The sequence below is a fragment of the Emydura macquarii genome, unplaced genomic scaffold, assembly GCF_026122565.2.
Source record: "Emydura macquarii macquarii isolate MOO-44397 ecotype Brisbane River unplaced genomic scaffold, CSIRO-AGI_Emac_v2 contig_312, whole genome shotgun sequence".
NCBI lineage: Eukaryota > Metazoa > Chordata > Testudines > Chelidae > Emydura > Emydura macquarii.
The window spans coordinates 13,999,340-14,018,785 of NW_027130449.1; the positions used below are offsets into that span (position 1 = coordinate 13,999,340).

At 60.3% G+C, this 19,446-nt stretch overlaps 2 protein-coding genes across 2 annotated transcripts in view; one reads left to right on the forward strand and one right to left on the reverse strand.

Moving 5' to 3' along the window:
* Positions 1–222: 222 nt before the first annotated feature.
* On the forward strand, positions 223–9,684 carry TAGLN (transgelin). The gene is made up of 5 exons (XM_067566172.1): positions 223–335; positions 7,091–7,289; positions 7,485–7,662; positions 8,468–8,570; positions 8,952–9,684. Exons 2-5 carry the CDS (start codon positions 7,110–7,112, stop codon positions 9,094–9,096), a joined length of 606 nt encoding a protein of 201 aa, XP_067422273.1. The 5' UTR covers positions 223–335; positions 7,091–7,109; the 3' UTR covers positions 9,097–9,684.
* Positions 9,685–11,356: 1,672 nt separating this feature from the next.
* The window catches only part of PCSK7 (proprotein convertase subtilisin/kexin type 7), a 40,989-nt gene continuing 32,899 nt past the window's right edge, over positions 11,357–19,446 (reverse strand). Inside the window, exons 12-16 of the mRNA XM_067566104.1 lie at positions 18,236–18,392; positions 17,681–17,775; positions 16,829–16,922; positions 15,136–15,253; positions 11,357–13,933 (exon numbers count right to left, since the gene is read on the reverse strand). Of these exons, the coding sequence (XP_067422205.1) occupies positions 13,526–13,933; positions 15,136–15,253; positions 16,829–16,922; positions 17,681–17,775; positions 18,236–18,392 (872 nt within the window). The 3' untranslated portion in view covers positions 11,357–13,525. The remainder of the gene's footprint in view (positions 13,934–15,135; positions 15,254–16,828; positions 16,923–17,680; positions 17,776–18,235; positions 18,393–19,446) is intronic.

Here is a 19,446-nt window from a genome sequence, read left to right on the forward strand (position 1 = left end):
GTCTATAAAAGGAGTTACTTCATCAGACCCCGGGACCCTGCTTTGTCCCGGCCCAGAAAACCACTCGCTCTCAGGCATTTGGGGAATGTTTTCCGCACTCTTTAGTCACTGTTTTTCCGAGTCTTTCCCCAAATATGGTCCTGGGCACCGAGTCATTGCTGTGATGAGAGGCCTGGCTTCCTAAATGGAGGGGCGGAGAGGGGCTGGTGGGGTGGGGCCAGCAGGAGGGTGACATCATTGTCCTCAGCACTGGCCTTTTAGCACTCGGGCCAGCCTCCCAGTCTGCAGCAGATCCCAGACGCCCAGGCAGAGCCTCCTCCCACGAGCATCTTCTTGTAAGTGCCTCCAAGAGTCTCCAGCTCTGAGCCTGGAGCGGGGCGGCTGGGCGGGGAGCAGGGCAAAGGGGAACGCAGGCAGAGTCAGCAGGGTGGGAGGCCGGTGACACCTGCGAGGCCAGCCTGGCAGGTGACAGACGCGGCATGGCAGGATTTCCAAGCTCTCACGTGTAAAGCCTGGAAGAGGGGCCTTCGGTTTCTCTGTGGGTTCCTGGGGTTTGCGCTGCGAGGCTGCTGAATTCTTTCCCTTCGCCCTTCCCAGACCCCAGGTCCGCTAACACTGGCAGGGCAGGCGGAGGCTGTTCCAGGACTGGCCCCCTCTCTGTGCTGAGCAGCGTCCCAGCCAGAGACCAAAAGGTGGCAGAACCGGGGCGGGGGGGTGATGGAGGGTACATTGCCTCTGTGCAGGAGGGCCGTGTGCCCACCCCGCCAGCGGCTCTGCTCCGTGCTTTCCAAGAGCTGGGGGCTTCTGCAGGACAGGAGCGCGCAGTTCTCGCCAGGAGCTCAGGTCTCGCTTGCAAGGGAAAGGAAGACGTTTCCTGTCCTCCGCCCCCCCCCCTGTTTCTTGTTTAAAAGCTAAACTGATTTCTGCATCTCCCACTGCCCTTCACAGGCAGGCAGCCTGGCCCCAGCTGGCGATGGAGCTGTGTGTGAAGTCAGCCCGGCCCAGCTGGGCGGGTTGGTCCCACGCTGTGCTGGCCTAGCAGGCTGTGTGTGTTAGCCAGGCAGGGGAGGGGGCAGTAGGCGGCTATGGGAATCTGCAGCAGTAAATGGACTCTGACAAATGAAACAGGTGCCCTGGATCCTGCCTGGGCTGGAAGGGTTTTCTGAGGCTGACGGTGGTAGAAACGATGCACAGGGCGGTGTTCAGAGATCCCGCCGGGATTACGGTGCTTGCAAGCTCTCGGCTGCTGTCCGAGTCCCGTTCCATCCGGCTGTGCGTAACGCGTGTCACGGCGCCTCGCCCAGACGCTGTAGGGTGGGGAGCTCAGCCCTTAGCGCCACAGGCCCCAGCGCCACACACGGGGCCTTGGCGGGCAAAGAGGCAAAAACTTGACAGCGTGACCTCAAGAAACTAGCCAGCGTGCCTGCAGTGGCTGCTGACCCGTTCATTAGCAAAGGGGTCCCTGAGCCCCACACGGCGGCGGGGTCAGCCCATGGCCCCACTGCAGGAGCACCCCCAGTCGGGAGGGTGCGGGGCGCCCTCTTGTGACGCAGTCGTTTGCACCACTGAGAAGCATCCCGCAGAGCAGCAGTGTCAGGAACGGCAGTTTGCGCACAGCTGCATGGAAACAATCCGGCACCTTTCCCGCCGCTGCGCCGTGAACCAGGCCCCGCACAAGCCGGGTCACTGTGAGCAGCCCCACTGGTGCGGCTTCGTGAAATGCTCAGCCTGGGGGCGGGGGTTCGCCCGGGGCTGCAGGGAGCCCAGCCCAGGAATTCCTGGAAAGGGCCGGTCCGGCCCCGGCCTTTCCAGCCAGGCTTTGGTGAGGTGGGGGCAGCGGAGGCACGGTGGCCTGAAGCGTCTCGTGCTAGTTTTGGTCTCCTGACCAGAGGTTGGTTGTGGGGCTGGTTCCATCCTGGGGGGCCGCTGATTCCCAAGAGCCTGCAGAGGCACTGGCTGCATTCCTCAGCTCTGCTCCCTGCAGAATCCGGCCCACACGGCCAGGGAGATGAGCTGTCACTGGGTGCAGTGGCCCCAGGGGTAACCAGATTGCCTATAAAACCTGCCTGTGTCTGCCGCGGGCACTAGCCATGGCGTCTGTGCCGTGCAGCCCCCGATGGGAGGGATCGGGCCCATGCACTGCCCTCTGGCCTGGCCCGGGACGAGACAGGCCCCGTCTGGAACTCTCCCTGTGCCGGGGGCCAACAGGAAACGTCCGCCCCCCCCAGGGCAAATCCCACTTGTTCCAACAAGCAGCCGGAGCCTGCAGACCTGCTGCAAATGGCTGGTCTGGAACTGTACTTGGACAGGGTTTAAAGTGCAGGGCAGCTTTCGGGTGTTCAGGCTGCAGGTGAACCGTTGGGGCGGAGGTGCCTGCCCGCTGGAGCAGCGGAGAGGTTCCTAGGCTGGCGCCCAGCCAGGCTGGGGCGCTGGTGGGTTGGTAAAGTGCTGGGTTTCTCCTTGGCAGGCCATAAGTAGCTTCCTGAAGCAGTGAGTGCTGGGCTTTGATGGACAGGTTCTGGGGCTGCGTCCCCTCGCCAGGCAGGGGTAGCGGGATCCTCGCATACCCACAGCTCAGGTCTAGCTATTGCTTAACTGAAGGGCTGCCCCTGTCTGGGCTGGGCGGGTCCGTCTCCTCGCTGGCTCTCCTGTGGGGGAGGTAGCACTTTTCCATGCCCCCCGGGGCGCTCGAGCCCCAGCAGTCACAGCGGGTCAGAGAGCAGCCTGGGGAAGTTCCAGTGGCCGGTGGATGTGCCCCTCTCTCTGTGCCAGGGCTTTGCCCAGGGCTGCTGTGGAGTTCGAATAGAAGAGCTGCAGTTGGGGGCATAGCGGGCTGTGCGACTGGGGCTGAGCAGGTTTAGTTACTGACAGGGTCAGTCTGAGGCTTTCTTGTGCCCCTCGCAGCAGGAATTCCCTGGGGAGGAAGGGAGCCCCTTGACCTGCCCGTTGGAGCCTTGCTGTGGGTGGGTTTTGGAGGGTGCTCAGACCTGGCCTAACTCAGCTCCATGGCAGCCAACAGGAGTTTGGCCAGCGGCTCCCATGGGGGCAGAGTTAAGCCAACCCTGAGAGCTTCGGAAAGCCCCACCCTCCTGCTGCCGTGCCCCCCACAGCTCCACAGCCCCCCACAGCTCCACAGCCTCACAGCAGGGCCCACGGCGCTCAGCGACGCTGCTGCAGCTGCACTGCTGCCAGGGGGCGGCTGGGAGCATGCCCAGGCTCTGGCAGGGTGGAGATCAGCGGGATAAATCCGTCCCTGGCGCGTCTCCACCGAGGCTGGACAAGTCGCATGGGGAGGACTGGCCCCGGTCCGTACTGCAGGTTTCTGCCTTCCAAACACGCTGCCTGGAAGCTTAGCCCAGAAGGGCCCGTTACCTACTCGCCTGGCCCCTGACGGCAGCGTCTCAGACAAATTCCTGCTTCAGTCGGCCCAAGCCCTCCTGCTCCGCAGCTCCACCCGCCATGGGCCCTGCCGCACACTCTCCAGCCCCAGAGCAGATTGACAGCCACTGTGCTGCACAGCTCGCGCTGGCGGGTGTTTTCCATGCGGCTGGGGCCGTGGCCCCAGGCGCGAAGCGAACTTGTGCAGCATCGTGCCTGCCAAGGAACGCGTGAGCCATTGAGCTGACAGTGTCCGAAGGGGTCAGAAAGCAAAATGCAGAGCGCCAGCCTCGCGTGCGCTGTTTCAAACAAACAGCTCCGGATGGCTGAGCCCCGACTCCTGGGCTGGGAAGGTTCGGGGTTGGCCGTGCTGAGTCACGAAGAGAGAGCGAGAGCGTGCAAAAGCTGTGCTAGGGAGGCCTGGCTCCAGCCCGGCCCGTCTGGCTGGGACCTGCCAAATCCTAGGGGGCCTGTGCCGGCCAGTGCCTGGCTGGTGTGGGGTGCCGACACAGGCGGTGGCTGGGGGGCCCCAGGGCACGGCTTTGCTTTAAAGTAGCTAGGGCTCTTGGGGACATCCCGTCTGGCACTCACGCCCCAGGCCACACGGCGGCTCAGCTCCACCCTCTTCTCACTTCAGTTTGGCGACTCCCCAGCAACAGAGTCTGGCTTCCCTTGGCCTTTGTCCCCCCTTGTAGGCTTGACCCCTGCTGCTTTGGGTAAAACGGGTGGAGTCCCCCCACCCCTGCGGGCAGCCTGCTGCAGAGGGACTGTGAACCCTGGGTGACGGGCCGTGTGCTGCACTGACTGCCGGAGTCTCTGCGTCTCCGCGCCCGCCGTATGGAACCTCAGCGGCATCCCCTCCCGAGGGGCCTGTCCTCTGCCAGGGGCTGAGCGGTGTCCGGGGAGAGCAGGAGTGCGTGGCTGAGCGCTGCAAAGAGTCCGTCTGGCTGAGCGGGGGCCCGCACCTGTACTCTGTGCCTGGCCCAGCGCTGAGCGCCGGCGCCTCTCAGCCGCCCGTGCCAATGGTGCTGGCCTGTGGCTTCTGCTCACAGCCCACGTGTCAGCCCTGCTCCAGGGAGATGAGAGCCTGCACTGCGGACGTGGCCGGGGGAGCTCTGCTCTCCCAGCTTGCCTGGCCAGGCCTGGCTTTGTTAAGGGGGTGCAGCTGGGAGTGTCCTCCCCTGTGAGGTCTGCATGGCAGCCCTGCCCCGGGCTCTCCGCAGGAGCCAGCGATTGCTCCCTGCAGCTGAGATCGGGGGCTGTGAACTTGTGGAAGCCCCACTGCTGGGCCTGCGTAGACCAGGACTGGGCAATGCACAGGCTGGTGGAGCAGGGGAGTGGCCTGGCCGCCCAGGACTGGCTAAGGCTCCTCCGTCTCCGGGGGGGTCAGGCACGGAGCATCCTCGTGGCAGCCAGCTCAGCCACCTTCCCAGCTGGCGGAGCCCCTCCCTCACGCCCCCTCGCACGCGCACAGGCTGGCCCGTGGGATGTCCTTACATGGTAATCGGCACGGATCCCGCTGGCGGGGCCGCGCGGCCCGGTGCATTCGTTTCACGAGGTCGCAGCCTGCCTGCCAATCGCTGCCCTGCCCCGGGATCTCGGCCGGAGCTGGGGCTGTGCTCGCTGGGAATGGGGGCCGGGCGTGGCAGGAATGCTCTCCATTCACTGCTGCCCGTTGGTCCTGTCCACAAACGCGCTGTCCGAGCGCAGCACCCCACCCCAGGGCGCAGGGAGCTGAGAGCAGGGCCCATGCTCCTGGTGCTGCTTGTCTCCGGGTAGCTATGGAATTGCTGCCCAGTCACAGGGCAAAGCCGCCCGCGGCCGCCTGTGCTGCCTGTGGACGCCGTCGTGCCTGGTGCTGACGCGGAGCATTGCTGCAGCATCTCAGGATGGCAGCAGCAGATCCCGAGTTCCCTCTGAGCTGGGTGCGAGCCCCGCCTGGGGCTGCAGCCCGTCTGGCAAGACAGACATGCGGGGGAAGGGGCAGCTCTGAAATCCAGCCACTGGCCCTACGGAGGACCAGCCGCTGGTTTTAACCTGACTCCCATCTCCTCAGGGTCGGGAGTCGGGTTGTTCTTGCAGAGCCTGGGATGGGCCCCCCACCCCCCTCCGAAGGGGCTGCTCCAGCCTGTCGGGTGGGAGGCTGGCAGAGACAGATACAACTGCAAGGGGGCAGGGGCTCTTGCAGAGCCTGGAGGGGAGGAGGGCGACCCCCGAGGCCAGCAGAGCAGCCATGGCATGGCACCTGGCTGACATGCATGTGCTGGGCTAGTGTTAGCCGCCTATCCCTCGCCCCGTCGGGGGGAGGTGCGGGGAGGCAGCGGCATGGGGAAGTGACCCCCAAAGCAGTTACGAGTATAACTGGGTTCCAAGGAGAATGAGAAGTTCTTGGAGGTCAGAGACGCAGCCCCATGCTCTGACTGCCAGATGCTGGGCCTGGACGGCAGGGAATGGATCACAAAAGAATCGCCCGATCTGCTCTTTCTCTCTGAAGCTTCTGGCACCGGCCCCTGCCAGACAGGATCCTGGGCTTGGTGTATGGCCGCGCCATGCATTGCAACCCGGCCCGTGGGGTCGCAGTGCAACTCACTCACCGCTCTCCTCCCCCTGCCATTGGGGACCAGGCCAAACCTGAGCAGTGCTGTGACCCCAATTGTAATGCACAGAGCGGGGCCTGAGCCCAGCCAGCCCTGCAGCTGCAGGGTGAGTGCAGGGCAGGCTCCCTCTGCAACGCGTCCCCTTCCCCACGCCGGGACGGGATAAGCAGTTTGGTTGTGTTTCAGCACGGGGCCGTGATCAGTACCAGCCCAAACCAGAGTCGTGCAGTGTAACATTGCACAGGGTGCAGTCTCTGCAGCTGCTCACGCTCAGTGCACTGGAGCGCACAGGACCAGTGGCTGAAGCAGGGCGGACATAGATGGCGGGAATCGGATTGATTTTTAAAAGCTTTTGGGAGATTTTGCAAAGCAAAATGCAGTGGAACCCCTCAGTGCAGTGTGTAGCAGATCTGATCCTGGCCTGGGCCCCCCTGCTTGCTAACTCGCTCCACAGGCTGCATTCAGTACAAATCCCACCTCTTCTCTGGGTCCCTTCGCACTCCAAAGCACTCTGACCCGCTGCAGCTTGCGCTAGGCGAGCGCGCCATGCGGGTGCCAGTGGGAATGGCCTGAGCGCACAGGCTCCCAGACTGCAAGCCGTGGAGCACGTGCTGGCGCTCTGCGGAGAGCGGGCTGGTAACAGGGCGCTGCCACCTCCTCCCTTCCTGCTGCGGCGTTGGATTAAAGAGGGCTAAAGCCGCCTGCAATGTCTTCCCAGGGCTCCTTGCCTACAGGAGCCTTTCCCACCGCGACGTTAGACGCGCCGCTGGAAGGGGGGGACGTTCCCGCAACAGTGCATGGGACGGCAGGTGCCCACAAGGGCCGGAGCCCCTCATTACTGCACGATGTGCCAGGGGCAGACTCTAGCCGTGCCCCACGAGGCAGCTTGGGCGGTGCTGGGGAGGGTGAAGAAAGCTTAGGCTCCGTTGTGTCGCCCAGCTCTGAGCTGGGACCCGTCCAGGAGATGTGGACAGCACCTGGCTTATGACGTGTGATTCCCCCTTGTCTCAGCTGCCAGCGAGGGGCTGTGCTCAGCGGGCAGGGGCTAGCCAGCAGACCAGCCTGGCTTTCCTTTGCCCGCGGGAGCGTTCACACAACTTGTTTCCCACCCCCAGGCGCATTCCACCGGCAGACATGGCAAACAAGGGGCCCTCCTACGGGCTGAGCAGGGATGTCCAGTCCAAGATTGAGAAGAAGTATGACGATGAACTGGAAGACCGCCTGGTGGAGTGGATTGTGGCGCAGTGCGGGGCTGGCGTGGGACGCCCTGACCGGGGCAGACTAGGGTTCCAGGTCTGGCTGAAGAACGGCATAGTAAGTGCGGCTTGTTCGCCCCTCCCCTGGCGCCTGGCTGGGGCTGTGCTCTTTGTTGTCCCCCCTTTGCACTCTGCCATTTAATGCTGGGGTGGAGAGTTTGCTGCCCCCCTCCCGAGTCCGAGGGAGGCGGGCGGGCAGTGCCCCCTGCGACCGTGAGAGCTTTGCTGAGCCTGCGCTCTCCTTCGCCCGCAGGTCCTGAGTGAGCTGATCAACAGCCTGTACCCAGAAGGCTCCAAGCCGGTGAAAATCCCCAAACCCCCTCCCACCATGGTCTTCAAGCAGATGGAGCAGGTGGCCCAGTTCCTGAAGGCAGCGGAGGACTATGGTGTTGTGAAAACAGACATCTTCCAGACAGTCGACCTGTTTGAAGGTGCGGGTCGGGGCCAGGGGGTGATGGGCAGATCGAGGCCTGCATTACTAGTTAATAATCTGTATTACTGGAGCACCTCAGAGCCCCAGTCACCAACCAGGGCCCCAATGCGCTAGGCGCTGTACGCATGCATGGAACAAAAGGCGGGGCCCTGGCCCAGGAGCTCCCACTCTAAGTATAAATCAAGAGGCATCAGATGGAGACAGAGAGAGATGGGGACAGCCGAGGGAACAGGGAATAATATTTGGGATGCCTCCCTAAGCCCATTCCTGGGGCTGAGGCGTCCCCGCGCAGCAACTGGGATTCTAAATAGGACAGGCCCTGCTGTCATGGCTGTGTCTTACTGCATAGGGCCAACTAGCCCTGGCAGAGGGCTAACGCACTTTTCCAGTTGCCAGCAGGTGACAGGTTTGCCTCGTCGTAGGCGTGTTCTACAGCAAAATGCAAGAGAGCAACTAGACGGGCTACAGCCGGTCATGGGGGCCCGGCCTGCCCCGGCTGCTTTGGCGCAGAGCTCTGGGGGCAGGGAGCTGGAGCACTGAGGTGTTTCATGCTGCTGGGCGTGCCACAGGAGAGGTGGTGCAAGGACGTGTCAGGGCTCGTGGCACTGGGGAGCCAGCTGAGAGGGGGTCTGGGCTTCCAGTCCCACCCCAGGGTTGGCCTTCACCTCTGTTCACCTCAGCTGCTAAGCGATGCCCACCCAGCTTGGCGCGTTGAGGACAGCGCGCCGTACGGGTGTCGCGTTCCACCTCACACGTGCACAGAGCTTTCCTGTCGTCACGTGTGACCCCGCTTCCTCCCGCAGGCAAGGACATCGCAGCTGTGCAGAGAACCGTGATGGCTCTGGGGAGTCTGGCGGTCACGAAGGGCGATGGACACTACCACGGAGACCCCTCCTGGTTCATGAAGTAAGCGGCAGCAGAGCTCCCCCCGAGCCTGGCCTCAGCGTCTCCTGCTGCAGGGAGCAGATTTGTAGGGGGCCCCTCCGACTGGGTCCCATGCTGCCTGGCTCTCCGCACAGAGTCCCCTGCGTGGCAGGGAGCAGCCAGCGGCTGTGTGCACCGCTGGTCAAACCAGCAGTTATCCAGGGCAGGACCCTGCAGTGTCTCTGCTTCTGCTGAAATTCCCCCCATCACTCTCCCCCGTCCCCCGTCCCAGGAGCAGACACCTTTCCCCGTCCGCCAGCCGGAGCAGACACCTTTCCCCGTCCGCCAGCCGGAGCACTCCCTTTGGGAGGGGCTGCCCGCGACAGCAGGGCCCTGGAAAAAAGTCTCTCTCCCCCTCTCCAGGAAAGCGCAGGAGCACAAACGGGATTTCTCGGACAGCCAGCTGAAAGAAGGGAAGAGTGTGATCGGCTTACAGATGGGCAGCAACAAGGGGGCCTCGCAGGCTGGCATGACAGGCTACGGGCGACCCCGGCAGATCATCAGTTAGACCGCCACGCAGAAGAGAAAACAAGCCCCACCACAGGAACTGGGTCGGCAGCTCCCTCCCGATCAGAGCCAACTGCCGCCAAGGTGAACAGAGCCAGCGGCTAGCCCAAAGCTGCCATTTGTACTGAACACAAAGCCATTGGTCTTAATTAGGTAACTTGTAAACAGCCGCTAGCCCCAGCCCACCAGGCGATGCATGCAGTGAGCTGGGGAGACCTCCAAAGTATCTCCCCCTAGGAACAGCTTTCATTCAGCCACAGATAGTGACCACACGTCGCCCTTCCTCTCAGGCCTTTGCATGTTCTCTGCTTCACCCCCCGTGACTTAATGGTACCTCAGCTACGGTTTCCTACTGTGTCCTAGAGAAGGGTGTTACAAACATCCTGTAATGTTACCCCCCCGCTCCCCAGAAGGCTAAATTGGACAGCAGGTACCGGTAACATAGTTGGAATTACCCAGCCTTTCAATAAATCTTGCACAAGAAAAACCAAGTGCTTTTGTAAAACGCCTTGCAAACAGCGAGGAAATCAAATTAGCCTGTTTTGTACTTTTATTTTTGTGTCAAAATTAAAAAGAAAAATTGTGACTATTGCAGTTTCCTGAGGGTTTTTTTTTTTTAATGTTAAATTCTGACTAGTTCAGCCTGGATTTTCTGTCTTGAGCATGCACAAAAACACAAGACAAACAGCAGCAAAAGCTTTGAGTGAGTTCTACCAAAAAGCGGGGACCGGATGTTTTTCTAACAGATCTGTTATTTCAAACAGGAAGTAAGTCAGGGAAGTCCAATGGCCTGTCTTATACAGGTCAGACTAGATGATCACAGAGCTCCCTGCTGGCTTTAAAATCTATGGATTGATGAAAACCCGAGTCCTCACTCCTGCTGGACAAACAGAAGAGACTGATTTTTGCAGCCACGTGATTGTCCAGTAAAAGCAGGGCATTGATATCTTTAAAAGGTACTTAAGGCATTTAAAACATATTTACTCCTCATTGTGCAAACACTCAGACGCTGGAAAAATAGCATTCTGAATTTTGATTTTCCCCCCCGCCCTCTGTTTTGAACGAAGCAGAATTGGACAATGGCCCTTTTTGGCTTGAATTGCTGCTTTTTCTTTGTGTGGGTGCTTAAGAAGCTCCGCTTGCTTACTCGTCCCCGCCTTTTATTCCCCCACATCCTCTAGCACGTCCGCAGAGCTCTAGGAATACCTAACATGGTCAAACAGCCAGCGCAGGGAACACCAGGCTGACGTTTCACAGGTCCTACAAAACCCTGGCTTAGCTAAATCATCAGCAGTGGAAATACACAAACAGGCCCCCGCACCACCAGCTTCGAACACGGTGAGCGTGAGGTCAGCCTTTGGCACCAAAAACTCCTGGGGATATTCTTGTCAATTGTCTTAAGGACAGCAATTGCCATGCCTGTAGCCAACAGCCGGCTGTGGTAACTAAACAGCCAGCCCCCTGGGGTGAGCTGGTAACAGCCAGAAAGCTGAGGGAACCACCCATGCAGGCTGGATTTGCGCCTCAGAGGTCCTGAACACACACTCCCAGGGATTTCCCCTGGCTCTGCAGGTGCTCAGCACCTCTGAAAATCAGGCCCTGAGAAGACTAAGTCACAACTACTCTCCCCTGCACGCTGGAGGGTGCCTTGTTATCTCACTTTTCCAGGCGGGAGGTGGAACGGTCGGACAGCTCAGAGCAGTTTAACGACACACTAACGGGAACAGAAATTTTGGCAAGCCGGCTGGTTTTGAAGGACTTTATTTTGGAAAGCTGCACAAAAAGGACTCTGCTGTTTAAAAATAACCCCCCCTCCCCCAGTCTTTAGGAAAGAAACCTCCCAATGTCTGTGATGGATTGTTGCAAAAACAACTAAAAACCACAACCCGTCAGCCCCAACTTAACTGTAAAAGGCCCTCCTGGTAAACTGAAGAAGGATTTAAAAACTGCTCCCCCAGTTTAGCTGACAGACGAGCACGGTGATAAACAGCAGCGTGGGCCCTGGCTGGAGACACACAGTAAGCGTGATGCGCTCATCCTGCCATGCAATGTATTGCTGGAGTCGGTGCCGTCACTCTTGCCCCCTTCTGAGTGCCTTGGGCGTCTCGCTGCAGCCATGCTCCAGAAACAAGGGCGGGAAAGGCATGGCAGCTGCACCAACCCGGTGGGTTTGCTGCACATGCCCTTTGCATGCAGTGCCTCACGGTGAGCACAAGGCCCAGGACAACCTGGCCCTTTCCCTTTCCCTCGCCAGACAGGTGCTAGTTTGTGAGAGGATGGGCGAGCATGGCAGCGAGGGGGGGGGAGCAGCAGGTGCAATTACTGCCACTGGAAATGAGCGAACCGCTTTTTGGTCTTAGCCAACGACAAAGTGATCTGGAGGCGAAAAATGCACAGTGCGCTGAGACCTTTACAGCCACGGGCAGATCCTAGGAAGCGCAGGCAGACAGAGGGTAAGGCCACGGGCTGAGGAAGGGGGAAATGAAGACACCAGTCAGCCAGGGCTCCGTACCATGGAAAGGGCCTTCTCGCAACGCTTGTCACCGGCGCCCGGGATCACTTAATGGCCAGGGAGAGTCAAAGGGCCTCTTCCCAGGGAGAACCACTGCTTTCAGCACCAGGCTTAACCACACCCAGATCCCCTGCCTCGGTCCCAACCAGAGACGCAGCCAGCAGGCGGGGGAAGGGAGGACAGCAATTCTGAACTTCAATCACAAACACTGCAGCCAATGTGTGGTGGGGGCTGGTTGAGCAGGGCCCCGGGGGGCCGTGGGAGGGGTCCCCCTGCCCCTGTCAGGGTGCATCTGACATGGTGCGTTCATGGCAAATAACCCGTGTAATGAAAACGGAGCAAAAGCAATGTAAATGGGAACAAAGACAATGGGACACAATGTAGAGACAGACAGACAGACAGATGGGTGGACATGTGCCTCTGTTGCCACCCAGCTCCCCCAGCGGTGTGCGGGGCCGGGGGAGTCACATCCAGGGAACGGCATGTCTCGCGCTCTGCATGCAGCCTCACCCTGCCCCCTGCAAACAGCCCCAGGGGTCCCCAGGAATGTCAGAGGTTGCTCAGCACACCCACGTGCCAGACCACGACAGCACTGGAGGAGGAGATCGTGCCCCTCCCTGACCGCTGCCAATGCCCCCGCAGGCTCGGGGGGCCCAGGCCAGGCCGCTCGACGGGCCAGCCTCGCTCTCCTCTTCCCCGCCTCCTGGCTACAGGTGGGCCCACCCCGGGCGAGCTGCTTACGCCTTCTGGCACAGCCCCTGGGGAGGACGAGCCAGATGAGGCGTGGAGAGGGACAGCGCCGTGGCTGGACTCCCACGGGGGAAGGCATCTCAGAGACTCCGGCCCCAGACTCACCAGGAACTAACCCCCCAAGCCCAGAAGGACTGGACAGACGCTAACCTGGGGGCGGCCCGACAGGGCAACCTGCCCAGTGCCCGCCCTTGTGCTCAGTGCTGAGGTGTGGCCAGGCCGTGGTCCACCTGCAGGCCACCATCTCCTCCACCTCTTGCAGTTTGGGTGTGGCCCCAGGGCTCCTGGCAAGGGGCCTGTGCCTGGGCCAAGTCTGGGGGCTTCCTGCAATGCCCGTTGCCATGCCTGGCTGTAACCCCACAGCATGAGCCAGAGGGTGGCCAGGCCCAGGACCCGGGCTCGCCCCGCTGCTGTCACCCTGCGTGAGAAGCCCCTGACCTCCGAGGGGCTTGGGTGGCACTAATCCAACACTAAGGGTCTGCCCACGCTGCCTGGGCTGGAAATCGGGAGCAGCCCCACCGAAGGCAATGGAGACCCACTGGGGCCAAGCTGCGGTGAGGGAGTCAGGTCCCAGGCGAGTCCCACTGGCCCTGCCTTTCCCCCAGGGCTGTCCTGCCTGCAGCCCGCACGGGCAACGGGAGAGCACAACCACGGCGTCCGGGGGCTGCTGTCATGGAAACGTTCCTGCTTCCCTCTCCAAAGCCAGCCCTGGGAGAGATGGGACTCTCTGGGTGCGACGGTGCTGCACGGGCAGCTCAATCCGGGGCTCCCCCAGCAGCCAGGCGGGCACAGGCGGCTGCCCGGTGAGATGAAATGAAGCTCAGTTTAGCGCAGGCTGAGTGCTCCCAGGCAGGGGAGCGTGCGTGTGGGGCCGAGGTGGGAGGAAGGACAGGAAGCCCTGAGTTGCGCCCCTGGACAGACTCCACTATAAAATGAGTTAAGGCTTGTTCTGTTTTGAAAAGGCAGGGAAAGGGGCCTTTGCGATGAGGAATGTGGAGAATACTACACGGGTCCTTTCCCTCAGCCGTGGGCCTGTGTTGTCCCCGCCACACCCAACGCCAGCATCCCCACGTTAAAAGAGGACAAGTCTGTGGTGGCTCTGTGGCTGGCTTGGAAAGCCTCCCCCGCCCTGCATCCGCTATCCGCCAGCATCCTGTGCTCAGCCCCACTAGACTGTCTGCTGCTCCCTGGCTGTTGAGAGGAGTTCAGAGGCCAGGTCGCGGCCTAGGTACCCTGACCCTGCATGGACTGCTTCGTGAAAGCCATTGCTGTGAGGTTTGAGATCCCGGGGACTCCAGCTTCCCTCGTCCCCCAAGTTCTCCGGGGCCTCCAGGCTGGGCAGTGGATGCTCGGACTCCATCTCAACGTCCTCCATGTCCTTCCCCCCATACAGCGGGATGGACTCCGTATCCACCCCATTCTCCATGTTCTTCTGCCTCCCAGCCCTGGGGTACCATCTGCAGGTGGAGAAGCTGCTGCACGTCAGGCTGAAGACCACATTGTTTCTGGACAGGTAAACCTCCAGCATGTAGTAGATAGTCCAGAAGACAGCAAAGCAACCCAGCAACATGAGCGTCTGGGGAGAGGGGAAGGAGAAAACCCCATTAGAAACCAAAGCCTCCTATCAAAACCCAAGAGCTAGTATCTTCTGCCCGCTCCCCAGCCCAGTGGAAGCCACGTGCCAAGCTGGTAGCCATGCCAACTGGCCTGAGAGGCGACAGCGTCCAAGGGTGGGCCTCAAACATGCCTGGCACCTCTTTCTTCACGGACTTGTGTTTGCGGCAAAGGAAGATTGCATTCCCCGTAGGATCGGTGACCTGCACCGGGCAGCTGGTCCCTGTCTTCTCAGGGGCACCTGTTTTAACGGACTAGCAGCCTGGGCTCAGTGCAGTACTGGGCGCCACGGTGGGACCCGGGGGAGAAGCCTTGTCTCTCTAGACAGCAATCCCTCAAGGGACGAAGGAACGGCAGGCGTGAGCTCGCCAGGGAGTCGTGTTCCAAACTTGCCCAGTAGGATGGGGCTGTGTGAGTGTTACAGTGGGAGGGGAGAGAAACCTCAGACACGCAGGAGCCTCCGCTCGCCCTGTGTGTGATATGGGAAAGCGGAACGGGACAGAACCAGCCCTTTAGGGGGGCGGTGAATGGATGGGGATCGTGGGCAGGGCAGAGGAGAAAGGAGCTACCGTGTGGGTTTTGCTCCCTAGGCTCTGGGAGGAGGCGGATGTCCAAAGGGCTGGACCAGGACAGCGTTCACAGTGACCGTTACTGTACAAACAGGTCCCTAGGCTTCGCCCCCGGCCCATACTCTGCAGAGCTGCTGGCAGCCAGGACAGCAGTGCGGAGCAGGGCCAGTGCGTGAGGTCCTGCACCACAGATCTCAGTACCGCCGGGTGCGCCCAGCTCCTGCCAGCTGCCGGGAGCAGCAGAGCCCTTCCCTCTGGGCAGGGGGCAGCTCGGGCTCCAACGCTCTCTGCTGAGACTGCCAGCAGGGGCCAGGGAGCTCATGCCAATGGCGTGCTCACGGCCCGTGCCGCGTGGGTCCGTGTACCGTGGGAACTGGGCCGAGACATGCCCTACCCCCCAACTCATTTCACACAGGCCAGCAACTAGCAGTCAAGTATTAAGTCCTCTGGCTCCCTACTGCCCCGGCCGGGCTAGGAACGGGCACCCCAGAGAACAGGCTCCACATCCCACCGCTGCTCCCTCGGGCCATCCAGTCCCTCGATCCTCCACCATGGGCCCCTCGTGTACTTCCTGCGCACACGCTGCAGGCTTTACCTTGAGGGTGTTGGCCGTGATGGTGTACCGCTCCTGCTCCGCGATCTCCAGCCCGGGAGGGCACGGCAGGGACTCCCCGGTGCCCAGGTACTCTCCGCTCATGGCGTCCTCCAGCAGCCTGAAGCCAAGACATGCATTCAACAAACACCCCGGACAGGCCCTCAAATGCGAAGCAGCAGGGAAGAGGGGCGAGGAAAGCAGTGCTAGGGAAGGAATGGCTCTGGCCCGGGGAGGGGCAGTCACAGCGGGGAGAGAGCCCTGTCAGGGCAGCGTGTTTGTAAGTAAGGCGGAGGAGAAGTGTTTTGGTTTTAGCCCCCTCCTTTCACCTAGCGCAGGGAACAGCTGTGTACGGCTGCTAGCCGCCGGCTTTTGCTGGTTGTAGCAGGCCCCCGATGAGCAGGACAGGATGGGGTGTCTCTCTCCCAGGACCCCTGCTCCTGTTTTCCCCATCTGGCTATGGGGCCAGTTACACATACGCAAGCAAGAGACAAACAGGACTGAAGCGAGAAGAGAGGATGTATGAAGCACAGGCTTTTACCAGCCAGCCGGACACCATCCCCACAGGCTAGGAAAGCAGATTTCCTCTCATCCTGGGGTGGATTTTTGCCCAGGTCTGAGCTCCTGTAAGAGACACCAGCCCTAAAGGAAGGCGCTCTGCCCCATCAGTGCATTTTCTGGCTTTGATCTCCCTAAGATTCAGGATTAAGCACCAGCAAAGGAGGGAGTGGGGGCTCCCAGGGCCTATCTGTGCCCCCATGCGGAGCCAGAATGAACGTTTGGTAATGAGTCGGACAGGTGGCATGAGGGTTCAAGGAAAAGATGCTTTGAATTGATCATAATACGTAATCTGTCCTCTATCCACCAGCCTCGCACAACGATAAACCCTCCAGGCAGGCTCCAGAATCTGCCCCAGGAGGCCAGAATCTCTGGGTGTCTTGTGCACCACAGGGGTGCCGGCAGAATCGGACCATATGCTGGATCCGTTCAGCAGCCACGAAGTTCCTTTGTGCGGCTGTAAGTATGCGCCATGCAAAACTTCCAGCAGCTCACTCAGTGGGCCCAGTGAGCCGTATCTCCATCTCCTGACTGATACAAACCCCATCTCAGCTTCCCCTCACCAGGAAATGCTCCCACCTTCAACTACAAGTTTCTCTGCATTCTGCAACCCAGGCCAGAATCTGCCGTTCTTAGAGACACAGCGTCAGCTCAGATCTCTGCTGTGATAAAGAAATCAGACTCCCCTTCTCCTTTAGATCTTCCCTTCCTCCCACATCCTGGCGTTCTCTCCTTGGAACTCGGTTACAACAGTCCCTCTCAGAAATGCCAGGCTGCAGACTGAGCTGCTACGAATGGATTCCTTGCGGCTCCGTCTGCCTCATTTGATGCTTCCAGGGTTGCTCTGTTCTTTCTGGGCCTTGGCAGACAGAGAGCTGTTTAGAAGGGTCATTATTACTCAGCTGCTCTAGGGGGACTCTATGGAATCCTGTTCTACCCGGACTCCACGTCTCCTGCGGCCCAGTCCTTCGCACTCGTGGTCACCGTGACCCTCTCCCTGGCATGCTGGAGGATGGCTGTAGACATGGGGGACACACCGTTTGCAAGGAGAAACAGCTCTTCTTTTCTATCCTGGCACGTCCACACATGGAAAACCACTGCCTGGCCTCACAGCTCCTTTGTGAAAAGAGGCTCCTACCTTTGCCGTTCCCTCATCTCCGCTGGCGTCCACGAAGAGCCGTACAGCGTCAGCTGCCATTGCTTCAGCGTCCCGGGCTTCAGGCTCTCCTCCCCTGGAAGAGGAAGGTGCTACAACCAATGGAGAACTTTCCCCCTTGGGTCCACATGGCACCTGCCGCTGCAATTTACCAGCGAAAGCAGCATTCCTGCTTGCAACGAAAGCAAGGGAGATGCTGGCTGCAGCACGGGGGAAGGGAAGGTGTGTGCCTCCGCGCCTTTTGCAAAGCGCGTTCTTGGCATTGGTCTGTAATCACATGGGCCGGGGCATGTGGCGGGCACATGGCCTCAGGGGCCGCTGGGTGGCCTGTGAATGACGGCTCCCCTCAGAACTGACGGGAAGGCCGACGTCACGGTGCCCAGCCGGTGCATGGCTGTGCCCACGTCAGACTGAGCCATACTCTGCACTGCCAGCAGTTTGGCAAGCAAGAAAGCCGTTCCCAAGGGGTAGAGCCCAGCCAGCCAGCCAGCTCTGGAGGCCGAGGCGCCGGTCTGAGTCAGGCTACAGCTAGTCTCAGCCTCGCTCAAAGCGGGCTTTCCCCACAGGCATAGCCCCTGCCTCCCCACCCAGTTAGCCGGCTCTGCTCCCGAGAGGCCCCGACCTGGAAGAGCAGGAGGTGCTGCAGGTCAGGATGAGCTGCACTGGGAGAGCTGGCGGGGTGCAGAGGGGTGCTGTGGGGAGGACAGAGGAGTGCTGGCAGCACCTGTGCTCAGAGAGATCCTGAGATCAGAGACTGGGACAGCGCGAGGACCCGCCACACCCGAGAGTCGGAAATGAAAGTCGACAGTGGGCTGGCGGGGCCCAGGGACTCACCGACATCCCTGATAACAAGTCTGTATGCGCCCTGGGCTTCCTCCCCCCAGCACCTCACCGTGGAGAAGGTCCAGTCAGCAAAGCCGTTGGGATCTCTGCAAGAGGGAGGAGAAAAATAACGCGTGAGGAGCGAACAAGCCAGTGGGCGCTTTCCTGCAGCAGATTGCTGGGCTCTGGGGGCTTGGTCAAGCTGTCTATGGGCAGCAGGCTGCGTGAATACAGGGCAGAGCCGCACCGGAGTAAACCAGGGAGATTCTGGGAAATTCTCCCTCCCCATCCCGCGGAATAAAAGCAGGACAGTGTGGGCTTCTAAATACCGGGGCTGGAAAGTGGGGTCACACAGGGACAGAATCAGCTGCTACCCGTGCATTACGGGCATGGGGTCCAATTACCCCCTTTCCCTCCAATGATCCTCATCGAAATGCTTTTGCTGCACGTGACCCACCCAGCCCCCTATTCCCCTACGGCACCACGTGCTGTATGGCAGCGGGGGAGTCAGCCACTACTGCCCCCCACCTATTCCCCCATCCTGAGGTGGAATTCTGCACTGCTTACGAGTCCAGGCTCCTGGTGGTGCCAATCTTGGACACCATGCCACTGGGGCAGAAGAGTTGGATTTCCAGGTTGCCACGGCGAGGGTGTGTTATGGTGACGGTCACTGCCACGTGCTCCAGGGTCCTCATGCCAGACAAGGCGAGGTCTGCCGCTGTGACTGGGGACGATTAAAGAGGTGCAGGTGTCAGCAGGCTGGTTAATAGGACACACACAATGAGCACTCCCCAGATCCCCCCCCATGGCAGGGGCACAATGGACCGACATGTAGGCAGGACACATGCTAGACACACCTCTTACACTGACTCTCTGCCAACTGCTCGCAAATGCAGCCAAGTTTCTCCCATTTCAAATTCCGGGCTCTCTGGCACCAAGCTCTGCGCTCAGTGTCTCAACTTCCCACCAACTGATCCGTTTTCACTCTGAAAAGCCCCTTGCCAGCCATCTCAGCAGTGGGAAAACGGCCAGGGTCGGAAAATCGCCGCCCACAATCCGGGGAAGGCAGCTTTACCCAGACTTTCCACACAGCTTCGTAGCTTGCAGGGGCTCAGTGGCCAGAGTGTGCTGCCTCGCTTTTCACGCCTGGACTGTGTGGCCTGGTGGGAATCTCTCATGCAGTCTGAATGCAGTGCTCGTCCTCTCAGCACTGGAGGAAGTCTGTCCTAAGCAGATACACGGGCGCTGCCTGGTCAGCTTCCCTCCAGTGTTAAGGAGTTTTTGCAGATGTGCTTTGTTCCTCTGCACCATTTTCCAAAGCAGCATAACTGGATCCAACAGGGTGATTCCTGCTGAGCTCTGGCCATTTTACATATAGCAAAAACAGGGAGCTGCGGGTGCGGGAAAGGGGTTTCCAGGTGTGGATAATTACCGGAGAAAGTAGTAGCAGCAAGTAATGGAAATGTATCAAAAAGAATGGAGGCTTCCCTGCCAGCCCATAATATGTGAACTGCAGCTGCAGAGAGCAGGAGATGGACGGAGTTGGACGTGCCTGTGCTGGGAAGTTCGTAGGGATGCATGTGTCACTGGGGTGCAAAAGCCAGGAGAAGAAGCGTCTCTGAATCTCCTTGCAGTCAGAAGCGCTGAGAGCTCAGCTCACTAAGCTAGCAGTCACAGTGACATGCTGCACTCCTCAAGCTCCCAGCCCTGGCTGCATCCTGAATGCTACAGCCCTTCCCCACAGGGATTCAAATGCAGCAGCCCTAGGTACGGGGCGA